At 32.0% G+C, this 22,237-nt stretch overlaps 1 protein-coding gene across 7 annotated transcripts in view; it reads right to left on the bottom strand.

The window, feature by feature from the left end:
• LOC148614645 (proto-oncogene tyrosine-protein kinase ROS-like) overlaps positions 1-22,237 on the bottom strand; it is a 127,893-nt gene that overhangs the window by 30,333 nt on the left and 75,323 nt on the right. For 6 of the 7 annotated variants that reach the window (XM_088588893.1, XM_088588890.1, XM_088588891.1 and 3 more), the window contains exons 10-13: positions 19,951-19,989; positions 8,446-8,624; positions 3,315-3,409; positions 1,551-1,963 (exon numbers count right to left, since the gene is read on the bottom strand). In XM_088588893.1, coding sequence (XP_088445019.1) covers positions 1,551-1,963; positions 3,315-3,409; positions 8,446-8,624; positions 19,951-19,989 — 726 coding nt within the window. The remainder of the gene's footprint in view (positions 1-1,550; positions 1,964-3,314; positions 3,410-8,445; positions 8,625-19,950; positions 19,990-22,237) is intronic. The other variant, XM_088588892.1, reaches the window with a different exon arrangement.

Raw genomic sequence — 22,237 nt, 5'->3', positions numbered from 1 at the left:
CTCCTACATTAGTCGACCAATCGTTTTGAAAATTTTGGCATAGGTCCGTCTCATGATGCTCAACAATATTACCCTGCCAGAAATTTGCTAAAGGTAATAATTTGTGAGTTATTTGCAAAAATCTGCCATCTGACCCCTATGTTCTATTTTTAGTAACAGTGGCCATGTTTTCTCATGAATCAAAAATCCCAACGATCTCTTTGTGCAGAATACCCTAAGGAACAATCAAGCAAAACTTAAAACCTGTCAGTCCAGTAGTTTCAGAGGAGAAGATTTTTTAAAATTAGTCCATGACGACAATGACGAGAGACGCCAAGTGATGGCATAAGCTCGCTTGGCCTTTGGCCAGTTGAGCTAAAAATGAGGTTTTTGACAGAGCTATCTGCCTTGAAATGTTCATCTTCAGTGCATTTCAATAAAAATTGTAACTCAAAAGTCTGGCATGATACAGAAAATCTTGTCTGTTTTCCTTGATTCTGATGGTGCAAATAGTCAAATTACACTATCAAAATGATGGGTTTTTCACACCATGTTTCACCTACTGCCTGACTCTTACATGGACTGACACTTAAATGTTTACACCTTTGCATAGATTGCAATGACACTATGGGATATATTGAACAAATTTATCTACTGTTTAACACATGTACCCAGATTCTTAATGATCTTACATGGTTTTGAAGTGAAGACATGCAATATCACAATAAGCCCAACAGAAAAAGAATTAAATTGCATCTAAATCCTCTCAAAAAAAAAGAATTAATAGAAACCTTATAAGACAATTGACAGTTAAAAGGACAAACTGACAGACACATAGACCCAAATTTATACATCTTCACTAACAAGTATATTGAGGCTACAAAAAGCTATTCTTAAGCATGTGATATGTCCACTCCTCCCCTATCTTTTGGTGTTTTGAGTCCCACAACTTGTAGGCTAGAAACCACTAATTCCACTTCCCATTTGCTTCTATGCTAATTTCACAATATTCAATGGCTTCTCTGGACTATACCTTAACTTTAACCTGCAGAGGACTATATATCAGCATGATTCTACATATGTCAGCTCACAATCCTTAGAATGGCATGTGGGGTTAGCAGACTTGCAGTGCAGTACTGGTCACCGATAGTGAAGGGTCTATAAATAGCATGGGAAATCCCAGTGTTTTCACAAGATAGGGGTATATTTAGAAATCATTATGGAGATTAGGCTTCACATCACAAGAAGCAAAATGCACCTATAAAATGTACAGAAATGTTTTTCCTTTCAGAAACTGTTTAATTCTTTTAAGTAAGATGAGAACTTTTTTCATTTTTGCATACGTTCCAAATGCTCATTGGTTGAATTGGTGGTCTGTAACCTGTAAGCTTAAAATTAGGTAAAACAAAAACATAAATGAGATTAATTTTATGATGACAAACATTTAGCCATAAAAATCGGTTAACAGAAATTTTGATTTAAGGTTTTGAAGTTTAGAGGGATAGACAGCAATATATAAAAATACATGTGACCCCCCAAAAAAGGCAAAATAAAAGTTGACAATAAATTACCTGGATGAGGTTGAGCAGTTCTTTGGTCCACATTGAATGAAGAACATTGAGATCCATATCTGATCCGATTGAGATGATATATCCATTCTTTAACATTAAGTTCTTCATACAGGAAGGTGGTTCCATCAGTAAAGTAAAATCTGTTTGCATGGTAAACCATACTTGTAATGTTTCGATAATTTGGATTGGCAACGTTTTGCCTTACGTTCTTGACCTGGGTTCCATCATAAGAGGTAGACATGAGAGTGTTTGCAGAGGCATTTGGGAAGTACAGTACCATGTTGTTGAGGTCAATAGCAAAGGCTTTAATTTTGTATTGAACAATGGGGAAATGTTTGGCAGGTTGAATACCAGTGATGTCTCCAATATCTATAGCATACAGACCAAGATCTCCTTGGTTGAAAAACAGAAATCTGTAAAAAGACATTTATATATGAGATAGTTACAGAAGAAATATTTTGTAGAACCACATAAAATGCATGATCTAGACTTGAACTTCTTTTGAGCTTTATTAGCTTTTGTAAATCAAGTTATTGTCACTGATACTTATTTTTCCAAATTTAGGTTGTCAGTCCAATTTCAAAAAGTAATCAAGGGAACCAAGATTCTAGCGGAATTCAAAAGAATGTAATACAGGGACAAATACCAGACATGAAAAACAGACACAAACAACAAAGTTTTTACGTTGTATACTTTTTGAAAGATTTATTCTATTAAGACCGATCTCATTGATATATACTTTTTTTTTATACTCATAAAATAAGCAAAAATAAATGGCTTGCAAATTGGTTTACAATATGCTTTCTTTTATGATGATATTATATCATTTCATAATCCTTTCATCTATAAAAAAAAAAAAAAGCTTGAAATTAAGGAGGTAGACCTAGGGTAAGGGACACAACTCTTACAAATCATTAGAACGTTTATATTCAGCATTTTACATCAACCTCATATAAACATCAAAGTAACTTGGACTGATTTCATTCTGTTTCAAATGAAAGCTTAATAGGCTTTGGTGAAACTGAATATGATATAAACAAATTACTGATTTCAAGAGTTCTGTCCCTTACCCTAGGTCTACCTCCTTAAATACTATAGACAAAGAGAAGTCTACCTTTTACCTTGAACTTCCTTGAAAGAGGAATACTCTCAAATGTCTATGACAAAGGCTATAATATTGACTTCCCAATTGTCAAGTATTCTTATCTATGAAGTTCACAACTGCTTCAACATACAGAGCTTTTGTCTCTCAACTAGTATGCTTTTCTAGAAAAAAGGGACTATTACATACCATTTTCTAAATTGGGCTCAGCAAAAAAAGCTATTTCTACCGGACAAGGATTTGTTTCCCATAGATTTAAAGTGGACACTTCAAAAGTTCTACAGTCATCACCATGAGCTGATCAAACAAAAATGCTTCCAGATTGACCAAAGGTACCCATCTTTTTAATCAACAAGCAGCGCAGCACTGCAGGTGTCCTTGTAAAGGCAGGATCTGTTCATCATTCCAGGGTACCCTGGTTCTTTAATATTTGTTATGTTTATGTAGATGTTACAAGCACTGTTTTGTCCAAAGATTTCCCCACATTGGTATCACAAATATTGCTTCTTCTTGAATCATGTACATTATGAGTTAATCAAAGGCCAAATTCAGGTAAATTATCATACATGTATGTCTTTTCAGCTACTAAAAATACAACATCAAAAATAACAACTTTTGTTTTTAATATTAAGTCTATGAAGAGTTATCTTTCTTTGGCTTACCCATTCACAGGGTCAATTTGTAGGACATCAGGCTGGATGTGTAACATCTCTGTTGCTAGGATACAGCTAGGCCTGTCAATATCACATCTTTTGATCTAAAATAAAACAATGAATCTCATAGCATGCAAACACAATGAAATAGTACCTTGAATGATTACCACAGTACACCTGGTCCATACTCCCTGTTTTCACACAGTACACCTGGTCCATACTCCCTGTTTTCACATAGTACACCTGGTCCATACTCCATTTTCAGTGGAGGCTGAGTTGATCATTTAATTTTGTTACTTTGTATGTATTATTTTGGTTAATTTATGTTTTTGTTGCATTTGCATGTTTTCCATGTCAGGTCTTTGTCCCTGGATTACATTCTTTTAATTTCCAATAGAATCTTGGCTCCCTTGATTACTCTTTCTTTCGTTTTGAAAATGCCTGTACCAAGTCAGGACCATTGCAGTGGTTTCCAACTTTCGGGTTTTTTATCATGACATGTGTAGTATGATTTTCCTTTTGACTACTGCCTAGATTCCGTCTTCATTCATATAAATCATTACTTTGATAATAGTTACTTTAACATGCATGCCATTCAAATTATGTTCCACTGATTTTGAATTCCAAATATACATCTATGAATGAACATATGAACCTTTCTAAACAAATAGGTCACAATTCCATCAACAACATAATCTTATATGGTTTTACTAGTATAATTGTTTATATATATTTGTTATCCAGACTTTAATTTCAGTGACAACTGATAAAAATTATTTGTTATATTTCTTTATACTGAATACTGAGTTAGTAGATCCAGGAGGGGGTCCCTGGGGCAGAACACCACCCATTTTTTAAAATGTTGTTAATTTGGTGTAGACTTTGGACAAAAATGAGCAAATTATAGCTTGGAACTCCTCTTGATCTGTCCCTGGTACTTATCACAAAACTAGCAGCATCATTTCACTACATGTAACAATTGTATGCAAACTTTAAGTGCTACATTGAGCTTTAAACAAAAAAAAAAAAACCCTAATGGTAGGTTGATGTCAAGTTTGGTAAAAATCCAGGGTTAAAATGAACTGAAGGATGTTAATTCTATATAATGAGAATGAATATAGTGAATGTGTCAAAAAGACAACAACCCAACCAGAATGAAAAATGTCATCTCAAGGTCACCCATGGGTCATCAATAAACAAGGAAACCCACACGCCACAGTGAAGGCTGACCCTAAAACATTATTCATAGGTACGGCAAGGTAGTTGTCCCTATATACTCCAGCAACATAAAAGTAAACTGAAAGTGAAAATGAATTAATACATACAGAGGCCAGAAATTCCTGACTTGGGACAGGCACACTAGCATGTTTACAAGTATAATTTACAGATGGAAGGTAGCTTTGATTACAATACCCTAGTTTGCAACTAAGGTGGCAAACAAATGATAATATGAAATATTTACTGAACAACATCAATAACCCATATCAGGACATGGTACATTCAATAGCTACCATTAAAATATCATCAAACATTCATATTAGATTATAGAAAAATGCTCATCAATTTATGGAAAAAAGGCAACTTATATAATAGCTGGGCTATGACATATCAATTACAGGAAATAATCATAAAAATGTTCTATTGATAAACACCATGTAACACACTAAACTACTCAACAGAATTCTTATGGGGGACTGATGAGGAAGCTTACTATGTTTCATTTCATTGTAATTGAAAATGCAAAAGGAACCAATGTGAATGTCAAAACACCTAATAAGTTAGGGTGCACTATACAGTTACATTTAGGCACATTGTTTCACACACCAAGTTACCCCGGTCAAATTTTGTACAACTTAAAATTAAAAGTTGAAATTTGGTGGATATATTGTTTAAATGTAGTTAAGCATTTATACATAGACAGATATAATACATGTAATGGTAAACAAGTGTAATTTAAAGGAAGAATGGTATCCGGAACGTTTCAGTCCCCTGCCATATTAGGTTCTCTCCTCAGCATCAGATGGCTGATTTTTAAAATACCTTATTTCGCATGAACTTTTGGAACTAAAATTGTGAGAGAATGAATCTAAAAGGGTCTTATTATTTTTACCCTTTTTCCAACTACTCCATGCATGCTTTCATCCTGTGGTAGTGTCTAAGTGCCTGATATTTTGTAAAACATAGTAATTGGCTGTTAGTTTTGGAAAGGCACCCCTGATAAGTACTAAAACTCAGTAATATTTTTTTTCAGTATGTTACCATGGCTACTGGATTTTATAACAATAATCACTTGTAAATGACTTGAACCTCCACACACCAAGGATTTCAAAAATATGCACTTTTTTATGACAAAACACTAGAAATTTCTGTGTGGACTGCCTCAAAACAGCTTTATTTCAACAAAATGAGACCAAATATTCAGAAATGACTTAACTGTATTGTACTACCTTATATCTATATATTTTAAATTCTGTGAAATCCTGAATACTTCAGTAATATCGAGAAATATTGTCCATTCCGTGTAACCTAACTTGGTTTTTCAGGCACATCTCCTACATAAGGACTCATTTGGACACAATATTGCACAATTTTCAAGTATAAGGGTCTGTTTCAGGATGCCTTCATGGATTACTTTGTACCTCATTATCTCATAAACAGTAAATGAAAGGGTTAATTTGGTAAGCATACTTCTTTATGCTTTTCTGTTTAGGCTCACATTTTCATATGGAATCCAATAAAAATAATTCTTTTGGGGGCATGGTCCCCTTTGGCCCCTTATAATTCAAAACTGTAGAAGATATCTAAATCTGATTGTAAAATTTTCATGAGGAATCTAATTTAAAAAATTTCAAAATCAGACTAGATATAATCAAGAAATCAGAAAAAAAAATCTTGTTTCTGGGACCTTCATGTCCTTTTATTCTTACTTGACTCAAGTCACAACCCAAAAATTCAATCCAGTCTTCCTTTTTTGGTATGGCACCTTGTAATACAATTTCATAAAGATTCATTCAATAATAGTCAAGTTATTGTCAGGAGTCCAGACTCTGGACATCAGGAAAATGCATGTTTCTGAATCCCCTTTCTGAAAAGTCTTTACACCAAAAATCAATCCACATCTGACCTGATAGTGGTATAGAATACTGTGGAACAATATCATAAACATCCCTTTCCTTTCATTGGAGTTACATAGTTGAATTCCATGAAATGCTTGTTTTAGGCCCCTTTTTGGTCCCTAATTCTTAAACAGTTGGGACCATCAACCCCAAAATTAAAACCAACCTTCTTTTTGTAGTATGGAATCTTGCTATGAAATGTTACAAATATCAACCAACTAATACTCAAGTTATTGCACAAAAACCAATGACAACAACGACAATAACATACCAATATACCACCACAATTTGTTGCGGACATATAAAAACAGTTTTAGTCAGTTTAAACCTGGTTCCTACAGAATACAATCCCATAAAAAAGTTTTGTTGTAAGCTAGTACAGATCACAAGAAGTAAACAGAAGAACAGTGTTCCATGTCCCTATGTGAAGATTACTTTGCAAATATAGTATACATATTGCTTATGGTATTAGTGATGAATTTAGGCAAAAATTACTTGTAATTCAGTATCCCAATTATACCTATCACAAACAAATTTCATACTCCTTTCAGTATTTTCTGGGCCCACTTTTTCTGATTTCACCATTGCACTAAGAATATCATTACATTTTCTTTTTGACAGGGTAGGGTTATTGATGTTTGAATCAAGACTAATTACTGTTTGGTTATTAACTTTTGCATAAGAACTTATCTCATAATAAATTGTAGGATCAGAGACAAACAAACAAAAATTAAGAATTATTTTTATGACACATGTCATGTGTTTCTCATTTATAAGAATGGGAACTTGATATACCACTATAGTGATTGTAACTGTTATTCTATGTCATATATCTGAAAACATGTGTTTATCCATAAATTAATTTCTCATGGGGCCATTTCAAAGGGTAATTGATCTGCTACTACTTGACTGATATCCATCAAGGCAACAGAAAAGAACAAAAAAGTTCTAATCAGCATCAAATGTAATGCACTGTCCAATACATCATTTCTGCCAAGATGCATTATTTCAAGTATGAAACTGCTCAAAATTCCATGAAAAATCTTATTTTAAAATTGATATTAATTATATTTGATAGTTGCTATTCAATTCTATATCTTGCCCATCAAAGATTCATGAGATATAGCTATAATGTTTTTTGTTAAATTGATTTCAATAATCCATAATCATATTGAATATTCTATTCATTGCTGATTATGCATCAGTGAATGGACCAGGATTCCCACTTTTGTTGAAATATTTATTAAATCCATGCAAGATCTGGGCAAATGATAAACTTTACTGAGTGCATCATGATACGACTGCAGTGGTCAACCCTGAACGGGGCAAGTGTGGACACAATATTAGTTTTTGACACACTTAAGCATAAGGACATATAATATATCATAGACACATCAAATGGTTTGTACACTATACTGCACAATATTTTAGATTAAATTAAAAATGTAAAATCAGACTAAAAATAAAAAAGTAGATTTTTTCTGGTGTGGCCCCTTTGACACCTTATATAATACGAAATCTGAAATCTGATTGAAAAGCACTGGCAAGGAATTTCATGAGGAATCATGTAAAAAAGAATTTTCGAAATCGGACCAATTAAAAAGTTAAATTGTAAAAGGATGTATATCATTGCAATGCCTCAATTGCATAAAAAAAATTCCAAAATATTTCTTACATGTTTAATTTTTCAATTTCCCACTTTCAGTCATATCCATATATTTAGTAATTTATATCTAAGTCACGAAGATTTAAACCAGGGTTATCAGAATGTAAAACTTTCATAGATTTTAATCTTGTCATAATATGTGTTAAACCTGTTCCTCATTCCCAATAGAAGTCTCAGCCACAATTTACTTATCCATATGGGCCATGGTGGGTCAAGTTTCTGGGAACGAGGTCCATCCCAATGAGCCTTAAAATATGTGTATAATATACTGAAGCACTGCCAGAAGGCAACTGTTTTTGACAAGGTTAGTACAACCCTGGTCGACTCTTTTCTGAAATTGGCTCTGTAAATAGCTTACCCACACTCCATCCACTAAATAAGTATAGTTGTGTAACCAGTCAATAGCTATTGCTCCAGGGTGAGACACAGCAGGATAAATATTCTCTGTCATTGTTTTGTCATCCATGTTGATTCTATGCACTTTGTTCTCACTGTCACTCACAAAGATCATACCTTTAGGTAAATGGAGGGCCAAACCTTCAAAAATGTATTGATAGTGGATAACTTAATTATATATTTTTATTAAAAGTTACAGTGACAGTCTACATTAAAAAACAGTTATAATGAAATTATACAAAATTACGAAGTACAGAGTGTAGAAATAAAAGTTGAGGGTTTACAGAAACCTCTCTATTGACACTCCTGGACACCAATCTGTAACACTAAACCTTACACAAAACATCATGTGAATAATACATGTAATACATCACCATAGAAATAAGGCAACAAATCTAATTAATATTCAATACAAAATATAATAAATTAATGCACGACAATATTGAATTACTGGTACTTAACTAAAGATTTATATGAACATTTTACAATTTTAACACATTGAATTAAATAATAACACTTGCAAATCAAATTGCAGACAAGAATCCAGCAAAACATTTTGACACTAAATGAATAACAGCAATAAATTGACTGAATTCTGCCAGTTAAATGTTAAATTTGCAGAAAATTGGAAGCCAGAAATCACTTTCATATCATAACAGCCAAATTACACAATTGACTAAATTCGGCAAATTATACGTCTGAGCGCTAAGCCCATTTCCTGGCGGCAATTTGATTATCCATGTATGAGAACCCTAGGAAAATCCTTTAATTGAAAATAATATTTTTGACATGATCAAACATGATAGATAGTTAACTGTCAAACAAGTGACTTATTGACCATGCATTTGTATAATCAACATGCAATCAGGTTTAAGGGGAGACAAACAGACAGTTATGATGAAATTTCTGATATTGAAATGATGACTGATGGTTCAATGATTATCCTTGGATTATATATTGCAATCAATTACAAAAATATACATGAAATGTTGAATTCAAAATTGTGGCAATTTTTTTTTCTAGAGGGGAGCACTGTAAGAGACAGAAAGTTATGATTAAAATATTGTAAAAGCTGAAATTATGTCTTATGATCAAAGTGATTCATTAAAAGTAGTTGTTTATCTTACTTAAGAATTATACCCATTGTAAAAATAAACACAAAACTAATACCCATAAAATTGTTATTTTACAATATAAAAAACTATTTTTCAAAATCAGGGAAATTTGTACTTAAAAATAAGTTCATTTATCAGAACTTGCCAAAATTAACAACTACAAAATTAGATAGATATATTTTACTGAGTATTCAAAATTTCAACCCTCCCTTCTTTCTGTGATGGGATGCTTCTACATCAAAGACCACATTCTTTCTTTTATTCATAAGTAAACAGAGTTGTACAGAAATCAAATGAATGGAAAATGACAAGTATTGTGTGGATTTATTTATTTTCATGGTTAGAGAAAAAAAAAGATATTTTATTGGGTAGTTACATTTGTGGTTTGCGGCTAAATAAAATATTTCAAAAATCCATGATTTTCTCTGTAATCATTATATTAACATTTTTTTTTTTTTGCTCAAGATTAAAATTAAAATTTTGAAGGCATTTACTATAAGCATTCTTTCATTACATATGCAATTCTTATTACCAATGGAAGTAACATATGTGATAGATCCTTCAGGGAATTAAAAATCCCATTATCATTTCCCTGATTCTGACTATAAGTTTTCAAAGTTAACGAAGTTAAAACTCTTGTGAATGAAAAACAAAACAGGTGCTATTGCTTCTATGATGCACAGAAAGTACCAAAAGTCACAAAAACCTTTATTGAAGGATAGATGGAAAAGGCAAAGAATGCAGCCACTAATATGATTCACAAAAATATTAGAAATTTAGCATGTTATTTCATAAAAGAAACCTGCATGGAGGTTAATTAATCAAAAGGGTGTTATCACAAGTATACTTAAATGATTTACTGAAGACACATAATTCAGAAAGACAAGCAATCTTAATCAATTCTTTCAAGACTACTTCAGATCAATTCTGACTTCAACAGCAGATCAGTTTTGACTTGTATATACCTATTTGTGCAAGGCATTGATAAATCAGGAAACAAGAAATAACTTGACAACAACCTTGGAGTCAGTCTATGCAATATACCACTATGTACTATTAAAATATGGTATAGTCCAGTAAAGGAACTTTTACTGGAATGTACAGTGAAACTATAATATTAAATGGAAATTCAGCAAGTGACTGTAAATGAATTTTTTTGCACAGACTACAACAATACCATGGGTGAGTTAAAATATGAGGACATAATCTTTTTCCAGTTGGAGGGTTGTGTATCGGATTAAACATCAGATTCTAACAAGAAGATAATTGTTATCAATACTCTACCATGCATACTTCACAATTAACCTGGAAGAATGTATTACATAGAGATTGATAATCAGCATAAAATCACTGTCTGGATGGAAGTCTCATCTCAATCTACACATTACAGTAATTAATCTCCAGTAATTCTTAAAGCAACTAAATAATAAGAAATTATCCAAGTTGTATCTTGAAAAAACAAGAGGCTCCCAGAAGCCTGAATCGCTCACCTGATTAATTTTTTTCCTTTAAAAGGCAATGTCTTTAAGAAGGAGTTGTCTGTCAATTTTGACTCAATGAAGACTTAGGCAGGACTTATTATTAGGATCATTTCATCAATTGAAAGTCTCTTTCTATTTATTATAGTATTCAAGATATTGGCTTAAAACTGCTAAAAACATTCCGTTTTGCCTTTCAGGAGAATAACTCTAACAATGAGTCTTTCGACAACTTATAATCATTGCAGACTATTGTTGGCCTTATAATAAGGATCAATTTGGCAATTGAAAGAATTTGGCTGAACCTGGCAGTTTTGGAAAAGTAAGAAAAGAACTTCTGACCCCTCTTTTCTATTTTTAATAACCATGGCAATATTATTTTCTATGGATCAAAAATCCCAACTTCAGATCTATACAGAACACCCTAAGCAACATTCGTATCAAAGTTGGTTCAAATTGCTCAAGTAATGTCAGAGGAGAAGATTTTTGACAGAAATAACATTTTAAAAGAGTAAAAAAAACATTGAAAAAGACAACAACTCCAACATGGCTAAACAGAATTTGGTTAAATCTAACAGTTTTGGAGATATGTGTGAAAAACTTCTGTCTGACCCCAATGTTATACTTATAGTAACAGCGGCCATGCTTTTTGACAGATCCCAAATCTCCACAAAAATTCTATGAAGAATACCTTAAGGGACTTTCTAACCAAATTTGGTTCAAATTGGTCATGTAATGTCCGAGGAGAAGATTTTTGAAAGAAATAACATTAAAAAGAGCTAAAAAAACGCTGTAAAAGGGCAATAACTCCAACATGGCTGAACAGAATAAAACTAAAATTTGACCACATATAGGTCTCATCATGCTGAACACTTATACTCTGTAAAAATTTTGCTAAACCTAATGATTTTGGAGATTGATGTGAAAAACTTCTGTCTGACCCTATGTTCTATTTTTTATAACTGAGGCCATGTTTTTCAATGGATCAAAAATCCTAACATCAGTTCTATGCAGAATACCCTAAGGAACATTCATACTAAGTTTGGGTCAAATTGGTCAAGTAATGTCAGAACAGAGGATTTTTGAAAGCAGGTATGATTTTACAAGGTCTACAAACAAAGTCGAAATTGGAAAAACAGGAAATAAATATACAGTAAAAAAAGAATCGTAACGGTAAAATCCAGATTTGAAATAGTGGAATTCTGTTAGAAAAAGGGGAAAAAATCATCCCTGTGAAAGAAATAACATTAAAAAGAGCAAAAAAACATGGAAGAAGGAATTACTCCAACCTGGCTTAACAGATTAAAACGAAAATTTGACCACTTCTGTCTCACCTCTATGTTCTATTTTTAGTAACAGTGGCCATGTTTTCTTACAAATAAAAAATCACTGCATCAGTTCTATGCAGGATACCCCAAGGAATATTCATACCAAAGCCAATATGGAAGCCAAGTGATTGCAATTTGGCCAGGTGAGCTAAAAACTAGACATTGCCTTTAGTGGGACTAATACGCCAACAGACTGTTGAATCCTGTGCATTTGGGGACCAAAGTGGACACATCATTCATATTGGACACAATTTTTTTATTGTGGATAGACTAAGCACTTGTTACACTCAACTTTGCTGCCATCTCTAAAACACCCAATACAAAACCACAATCAGCACTAATTTTTTTGTTACTGACAACACATTGACAGAGTGACTGCAAATTTACTTGAAACGTAAATTCCTGAAATATTCACATCCTAATATGGTAACACCCTATTAAGTTTCATACTAATCCTTCATGTTGCAGACAACGCTTAAGCCCCAGTTTTACTGAAAAATACCAAAGTTCAAACAGCCATAACTTCAACAATTATTGTCCAAACATAAATTCCTGAACATCTCCATGTGGTTACATTCCATCCAACAAGTTTTATAACAATGCTGTAAGCTAAGAAAACAGTGTGGACAGAAAGATGGACAGACAGGGTGAAACCTATATATACCCTAAAAATATTTTTACAGTGGGTATAAATATCATTGTATGAGCCTCAGGGGGTTGCTTCAGGTCACAGACCTAGTATATAGTAACTCAAAGAACATAAAATGACCTATTGCTAAAAAAGTATTGTGGTATTCCAACATATGAATTCATAGTCTGCCCTCATCTGAAAATGTAGAATTGCCTGCAAATTTTGATCATGAAGAATTATTGATGTCAATGCAATCCTTAAAGTACAGATGATATCCACTACTAAAACAATCCTCCTTTAATTTGAACAATTACCATTGATCTGAAGGTCCTAACTTAATTACATTCCCTGTGTTTTAAGAAGTTATTTATGTTATCTTACAAGTATTGAAGCCAAAATTACACTGTCATTCAATCCTTAATTACAATTCAATTTTAACGAGAAAGACTTATCAGGATGTCCCAGGGTACTTTATCCTTGTTTATTTTGGCACTTCAGTTAGAATTTTAATGCATTACAATGGTAAACATTTATAGGAATGACTTCTTTGATGTCTTTAAGAATATCTATCAGAGCTTTCCCTTGTAATGATAACAGAAGATTCTTCCTATTGCAAGTGTTGATAATATCAATTTTCTAAATGTGCCACAACAACTATAGAAATAGTTTTCCCTCACTCATGACCTGTACATTTTAATCATTGTAGGAAATAATTATATTCATGTGAGAGTGCTTGTTCTATATGCTACTGAATGAATGATTTTGACTGTAGACAACATGACTTAAAGTGCAATTTACAAGCCCAAATTATGTTTAGATATTTTCTATACATTTCCAGTAAACAAAATAGAAAGTGTAATTTAAATATGTAACTGCATTAGTTTCATTATGCTTTAAATAAAATGCTCAAATCAAACAAGGAAACTTTAACATGTGGTCTCACTAACCACTTCTAAAATCTCAAATCAAACAAGGAAACTTTAACATGTGGTCTCACTAACCACTTCTAAAATCTCAAATCAAACAAGGAAACTTTAACATGTGGTCTCACTAACCACTTCTCAAATCTCAAATCAAAAAAGGAAACTTTAACATAAGGTCTCACTAACCACTTCTAACATTTCCATTACTTAACATGTTAAAAAGTAATTTCAAAGTGTCACAGTGAATTCCCAGGACAGTTACATACCATTGTGAAGCTTGGAAAATGAGGCTTTCAAAATCATTATACTAGTAGAACAATGATCATAAAAGTACTTTAATAAATATTACTGAAAATCCACATTTTTCCTTTTTCTGCTAACTGACAACATGGAGGCAAATTACTCACACATTTGTAAACAGTATCCTTCATACACATTTTTAGCAAATAACAAATATGATTTAAAAGTACACATTTTCAGCTTGATAGACCAACTTTGATCTACACACAGATTATGCACTGTCAATGCATAGATCATAGTTCAGTGCATTTTTGGTACTACACAGAAGGGTGGCCTTTGAACCCAGAAGTGGTAAGGGAGACCTGTACTCCTTACTTTAATTATCTCCCTTTACAGCCAACTTCCTCCATGCATACCTATATAATGTCTGACCTTCATATTTAACTTGATCAAGATATGCTCACGAGTTACACTTACAGAATATTAGGACTGACAAACAGACAGGGTGATCAGGTATACGAAAACAAGTCATAATTTATTAACTACAGTTATGACACACTTATTTCTCTATCATGGGTCTGTGTCATCAGAGGGTGATACAGGACTTAAGTACAGGTAGGTACATCGACTGACCAAAGAGGGGTAAATTCAGTGTTCCAATCCTAAATCTGTATTTGGTCATGAACAACCAAATATTATAGATTTTAACAGTTACATTTAACAAATTTGTTTATATTCCAAATGGCATATAGTATAAAATGTACTATCAAAAGTTAATTACAAGAGAATTTGAAATTTGTCTTAAAATAGATGACCACTGTTTTATTTTATGACAGGGTTCTCACAAACAACCTCTATTTATACAAACCAAAATGAATCATTTCTGGGTATTGAAGAAAATTCTCACAGGCTATTGACCACAAAACACATGTTAAATACTGGACATGTGTAGATAACAAGCATGATCATTTGAACCACAGCCCTTAAATAAGAATCAGTCATGATTCCTACATAAAATTAATTGAAAAAAGCAAAAATCTTGCAAAAAAACAAGAGAACTAGACATAAAACAAGCAGATGTTGAGAAAAACAAGAGTTCAATTAATCAATAGAACTAATTAACAGGATATTTATGGCTTTTTTCTGTTAGCATAAGTTTTGGTTTGACTAATGGGAATAATGAATTAAGTCAAAACAAGAATTGTGGCACCTTGTAAAACTAGGTACGGTTCATGTGATTGTTACAATAAAACGGGAATGTGATATCTGCTTCTCAATCATGAAGTAAAACTTAAAAATTATCACCTTAATTTAAAGGTCACTTTTACTTCAAATACTTTCCTGACTCATTTCAATTCAGACCTATCTGATACCTATTCTGGTTGGCTGAACATATATCACTGGCCTTGCATGCTATGGTTGGTAAAAGATTATCTTATATGAAAGTAACAAAGGTATAATATTTGCATCACAGCTAAAATCTTGATAACTTGTAGCTAAGTAGATTTTCAACTCAAATTTGACTATTCAAATTTAAATCTGATTAGATTACCATAAGTAATTTGCATCCCACAGTTAGCATTTTTTTTTTAAATGCAAATAAAATGGAAATCTATGTATTAACTCTCTACCACTGCCTTAGGTTAAAGACCGAAATCATTCAAAAATAAATCAGGTACAATATATCGAAAAAAAATATTTAAGCAGAAAACTAAGTTTTTCAATGTCATTTATATTGCTAATGTACTGGTACCCACCATGTTTTACAACATACCAAGATTCCTGAATCAACTCCAAAATTCTGGACATATTCACAAATGTTCAGAAATCTGGATTTTATTTTGGGATTAAAGACAATTGCAGGTGCTGTGCACCTTAAAATGGCACTTTTTTCTTGGCTAAACCAATTTACTTGTAATATGAGTGTAATATAGACTAGAAATGATGGAAACCAAGTACATTTTTTTATTCCCTGTTATCATCTGCACTGTACAAACAATAAGTATACATGTACCACTATTAAACCCCAACCCCATTTTTGCTTAAAATCAAATATCTAATCCTGAAAATCAGGCTCAAATCACTATAAAAAAATTTCAGAATTTTCTAAAAGCTGACAGAAGTTGGGAAAATTCAAATTCCACTTTCTAGTGTAAGGTATTGATATTCAGACAGATCAATCTATTCAACTGTAGAAATCTTAAGGCCAACATAAAAATAATTTTGTTTCCCAGGTCAAATAGGTATTTTATTTATTGAAACATATTATGACAATTGATCGTTCCTATTCAAATGGTCAGATAAGGGGAAACAAATCTATTTTTATTTTAACCTCAACAATAGAAATAAAAGTATGACATGAAGATAATAACCAAAAAAAAAAACTATAAACCTCAGAAATTGTCAACATAAATCAAATCTGAACACCAAATATAAAACTTTGCAACATCACATCAAATTAATTTCTAATTCCCATCCAATTGCCCATTGCAATATTATCTTTTTTTAATACTTTTACACAATGACTATTGACTTCTGGTGACAATTATGTATGATCAAATGGGCTCCAAGGTACTCTACTCCATGTTTTCTAGTATGCTGTTGGCATTTATTAGTTCTTTCATAAAGTTCAAGATTAATAAATCCCAAGTAGCATTATTATGCTAATGTCCCATAAAAACATCATTGCTTTTTATCTTGGCATTTGCACAAAGACTTTGTTTTATTTGGACATATTATGATATTTTTTCACTAAATCCTGTTGGATGTGTTCTTATTGATATTTTCATTACAGCAGAAAGGTGTGTTTATCAGTTGCTATTGGATTTTGAACAGAAAAAGCAAGTACTCTTTTGAGGTAGATACATCTTGTTGTCTTTTGTCCTATTTGTTACAGTGTTTGTATTCTGTATCATTCCCAAGATTTAAAACCAAATTCAAAAGATTTTTATAGTTTGTTTTATTGTTTTATTCTGTCCCAGGTTAAGGGGGGGTCAATTTTTATCTGCAAATCTGATGATAGTTTTTATGATTAGTGGTAATTAGTAGAATCATGCAAATAAAGTGTAGTATGGCATTAACATCATAGAAAGTATACAACTCCAAGATATATCATGAAATTCATTCAGACTTTACAGTTCTTGAAAAATCAAAAATGAAATCCTCCTAATTGAATCTACAAATTAAGTTGTTATTGCCAAAGGATGATTTTTTTATTACATTTTTGATTTGTAGCTCTCTTCATTAGTTGTATGGGCCAATCAAATGTTATTATAACTACAACTCTTCCAACCCTATAATTTGTCTTTGTCTACATTTGTCCTTCCTCTTTATACCAACCTTTTCTATTTCAGAAACAGTTTTTATATTACATGCATGGTTATAACATACCATTACTATTCAATTTTCATGACTTGGGGCACAACGTCAATTCCATCAATTTTTGAATTTGTGAAATACTTACTGGTAATCACAAAAATAAATGGAAAATTTCCTTATTGTTGGGAACCATATTACAAGATTTACTAGACCCTCTGAAACCACAAAAAATCATATCCCATGAATAATAATACTTCAGAAGTACTGTTGGGGGTTATTGTTCAATAACTGTTTATTCAGATTTTCGTCTTGAATTAATTTTGTGAGAAACTGCACTAATTAATCAATATCATCCTATGCTAATGTTAAATAGGAAATATCATAGTCATGAAGACATAAAAACAAAATAAAAATGACAAGAAACATCTACTAAAAAAATATCCTAAACAGTTTTATTCATTATTCTTTATATTTCTAGACAAAGATAATCCAAACACATCAGGCCAAACAACATGTAAAAATTTGAAGTTTGTTTGTTTGTTGGGGTTTAATGCCCGAGCAGCAATATTTCAGCTATATTCAGGCGAAAAATTTGAAGTGAATTATCACGATTATTTAAGAATGGGTTTAAATTCTAAAGCATTCTTCAAGACATCAAACTAACAGCACAGAAGTATTTCAGGCTGCATTGTTAATGCAAAGTTTATTATCAAATAAATGACTTATTTGACTTTTATGTACCTAATTTAATGGCTGAGTTGGGAAATCCAGGGTGGGGGATGGTAATAACAATGAATCATGCCTGTACATTCAAGTACACAAGGGCTAATTCAAGAATTTCACATTAACTGATCAAGATTGGAGAAATATTTGCATAGTTTTAAGAAAAAAGACAAAGACAAACTGTAAATATTATAAATTCAATGTCACTGGAATATTTTATCTTTCACTCAACAATTTTCAAAAGTGAATATTTTCCTTGAGGTTTTTTGGCTCTAAAATAATGCAATACTTTGAAATTTGAATTTCAAATTTAGCCATTCAAAAAAACAACAATAGTATCTATATAAGTAGGTCTAGAAAGTTCTATTTAATATCTTATGCAGAGCTAGATGAGAATTTACTGATTTAACCAGAGTTACACAGCAAGAATGTCTGAAAATAAAAATCACATAGGAGTACTGACTTCACCCATCAGCACTGTGTATAAAATTCATTCAAAACAAAACATAAAAACACATTTTCTCATTTTAATGCAAGCTAATGACACAATTCTGCTATTGGCAAATATCAAAAACATGTGCGACTTGACAGCACACAGCAGTCCCCCAAAACTGTGTTATGACCTGACAGATGTTTTTGTCTACTTCAAGGTTACTTTTAAATGTTGACAATTTCTGAAGTCACAAAATACAACTTCATCAATAAAAAAAAACAAAAATCATGTAAAACTTAAAATGATACAACAAATGAGTAAATAGTTACAGTAATAACAACAAAGGGATGACCTCTGACCCACATGTAGATTTGTCATTCTTCATAATCAAATTTGTGCCTTTATAAATTTAGTTTTGAGTACCAATAGTCCAAAAATGTATCAAGCAATATTTTTGTGTGATAAAAGAAGACAAGTAAAGGTAAGGGTAAAGGTCAAATTAGTTTCAGTATACAGAATGAAAACTTTGATTCTTAGTAAGATGTAGTCAAAGAATGTACTGTCTTAACAACAATTCAACTCAACCCAAATTGTACTTTTACTTGTTATTTCAGCCTCTGTATCATTTATATTGAAGCATGATTTGATTGGTCCTGGCAATATCTTATGTACCAATCAGAGATCATAACATATCACATGGTCTATCAACACAACGAGGTTCCATACAGGTGAGAAAAAAAGATGTATATAGAAAGTTATTTAATCAAATAACAGGGTTTCATATATATTTATCTAATTATAACAGACAAGATAACAAGAACAATTATGTTTGTAATAATTATAGCATCAGTAATAATGTATCAATACATGTAATATTGGCATGTAAAAACACTATCAATGTACTTAATCAATTCAGCTGTTGTTATCTATGGTAGTCTTATTATAATTAAGTGGAAGAATAACAAAAGCATGTTCAAAAGAAATGATCATTAAAGCTTATCTAAATAATTGCTAACATTTAATACATAAAAAATCTTAATAATACAATTGTCAGTGAATTTTTTTTTTGTTATGTTTGGTATTTATCTTGATTTTTTTTGCTTTGATAATTTATTTTGGTATAAAAATGGTATTTTCACAAGATATCTTATCTTTTTAATCACAAATGTCCTATATGGAACCTCAAAATTCACCACAATCAAAATCTGTTTCTGGTACAACACAAAACACAGATGAAGATGAGAATGACGTTGATGATGTCATGGTTGCCATAGTTACCTTCCAATTGACCAGGAAACTCATAGAAAACCTGTTTGCCTTACAAATAAATAGCAAGTTACATTTTCAGTAAACCTTTTCTTTTAAGATCCATCTGCACAATAATTGACTAAAACAATAAAAACTCCTGAAAATCAAGAAAGTTATACACACTTTCACTTCAGTATAAAAAATACAGTAGTTGTATATCAAGATAAGAAAATGATTTATTACAACTTATCTCCTTTTGCTAGAGTTATCTCCCATCTTAAAATCAATAACACCTTATTAAAATTAACTGAACATTTCAATTAAATCTCTTCCTAGGAATAGTTATTTTGCATTTAAATGATGTTATGAGAAGACGCTTACTGAAGAGATATTGTTTCGTTATGTAATTTTCACACACTTTTATCTTTTCATTTTGTCTCAAGTTTTTCTTCCATGACTCACATTTTGTTTTACTTACGCCAATAGTACTAGTGGTCTTGCATTACATTATTTAGATGATGTTACTGCATTTTTCTCAATTCTGCAAAAATTCAATATTTTGGGGTAGAAATTGTGGACAATGGTTTCTGTTTATGGCAATTAATGTAGTTGAGCCTTACCTGGGTTTTATTCTTGTCTAAAGAGTCATGACCATTGCCACTATACATCACCCAAGATGCATGATGTTTCCATAGATGGTCTTCTTTCTTTCATAAAAAATCTCTTGGACTTCATCACATTCGAACCAAACTTTATTTTATACCTCTCACTCTACTACTCTCCCTTTACAAAACAAGTCTTGACACTCCTGTTTCTGAACCTATCTCATCATTATACAAACTTGTGGCCATAATTTTGGATATCGGTTTCCACAGACTCTTTAAACCAGTTTATGTTAAAGGTCAAGATGAAGAAAAACAATAATTTCTTCTAAAACTCTTTGTCAACAAAGGCTTAGATACTTAATTTGGCTAAAATTCTCCATCACAACAACGTCACAAACAAAATTTCCCTGTATTTCAAAGACAAATCAATACCGATTATTTCATATTCCTATATTTCACCCATGGCATCCAAAATTTTCAATTACAAAAGGCTATTGCTTGACCTCGAGACTGAAGACTTCAAGGCTAAACTACCTGACTGTTCTGGAGAAAACTCCCCATTTAAATATGGTCCTTCTGGTCATGTCAATACAACAAAAAAAATGAATCTCTCCATAAGGTCCTTTCTAAAAGTCCCAAGTACCGTGAACCACACTCCATAAATTGGAATCTTAACTTTAAAAGTTCTTAGGATGCTGTGGAGGACTTTGCAAAAAAGGAGAACAAGAAGACATTGATTCACTGTCAGAGTGGGTAAAGGCTGTTGAAATGTATGAAAGTTTTAAGTAGGTCAACAAGTGTCAATGCTACATCAGTTTTCAAAGACCCAGATGCAGCAAAAATATTGTATACTACACATAACAGAAATATGCTGTTGTATCCACAGACAAACCCCAAAACAACATTGTTTTTGTCTGCAAAACATATTACATCCAATGTTTATTATCAGAGGTAGATATAGAAAATAATAGCAAACCCCAAATTCAAGATTACAATAGCATTAAAACCTATGATTTTTCAACTTTTTATACTTCCATTCCCTTTACTCACTTAAAATCCAGACTCAAAAACATTATACATCATTGTTACTCCAAAAAGAATACTGAAGAAGTTGTTTTCGAAATGCTGGAATTTTTTATCAACAACCTATTTGTCCAGTGTGGTGGACTCGATATTCAACAAATGACTGGCATTCCAATGGGAACAAATTGTGCTCCTCTAATGACCTATTCCTTAACTCTTCTAATACTTAATTTATAGTTGATCTTATCCAAATGAAGGAACATTGTTTAGCTAGATCCTTTAATGTCAGTTTCCGCCATGTAGATGACGTACCTTTCAACAATCCTAGATTCAAGGATTTTATACATCTACTCTAAAAAAAAAACTTGAGATAAGAGATACTACAGACACTTTGAAGTCAGCCTCATAACTTGACCTACACATAGAAATTGATGGTAAGGAAAAGCTATTGACCAAAATATTCAACAAACACAATAACGTTTCATTCTGATTGTCAACTTTCTTTTCCTCTGTGGCAACATCCCTCCAGCTTCTGCATATATCAATCTTTCATATCACAAATCCTATGTTATGCCAGAGCTTGTTGTAACTATGCAAACATTTTGTACCACACTGGACTTCTTACAATTAGGCTTCACGAACAGGGTTATGTTGTTATAAGATTGAAGTCATCACTACATAAGTTTTAC

The sequence above is a fragment of the Perna viridis genome, chromosome 6 (genome assembly GCF_037379345.1).
Source record: "Perna viridis isolate PV_CMFRI_1.1 ecotype Kerala chromosome 6, ASM3737934v1, whole genome shotgun sequence".
In the NCBI taxonomy this organism is placed as follows: domain Eukaryota; kingdom Metazoa; phylum Mollusca; class Bivalvia; order Mytilida; family Mytilidae; genus Perna; species Perna viridis.
This window is presented reverse-complemented; position numbering and strand designations above follow the sequence as displayed.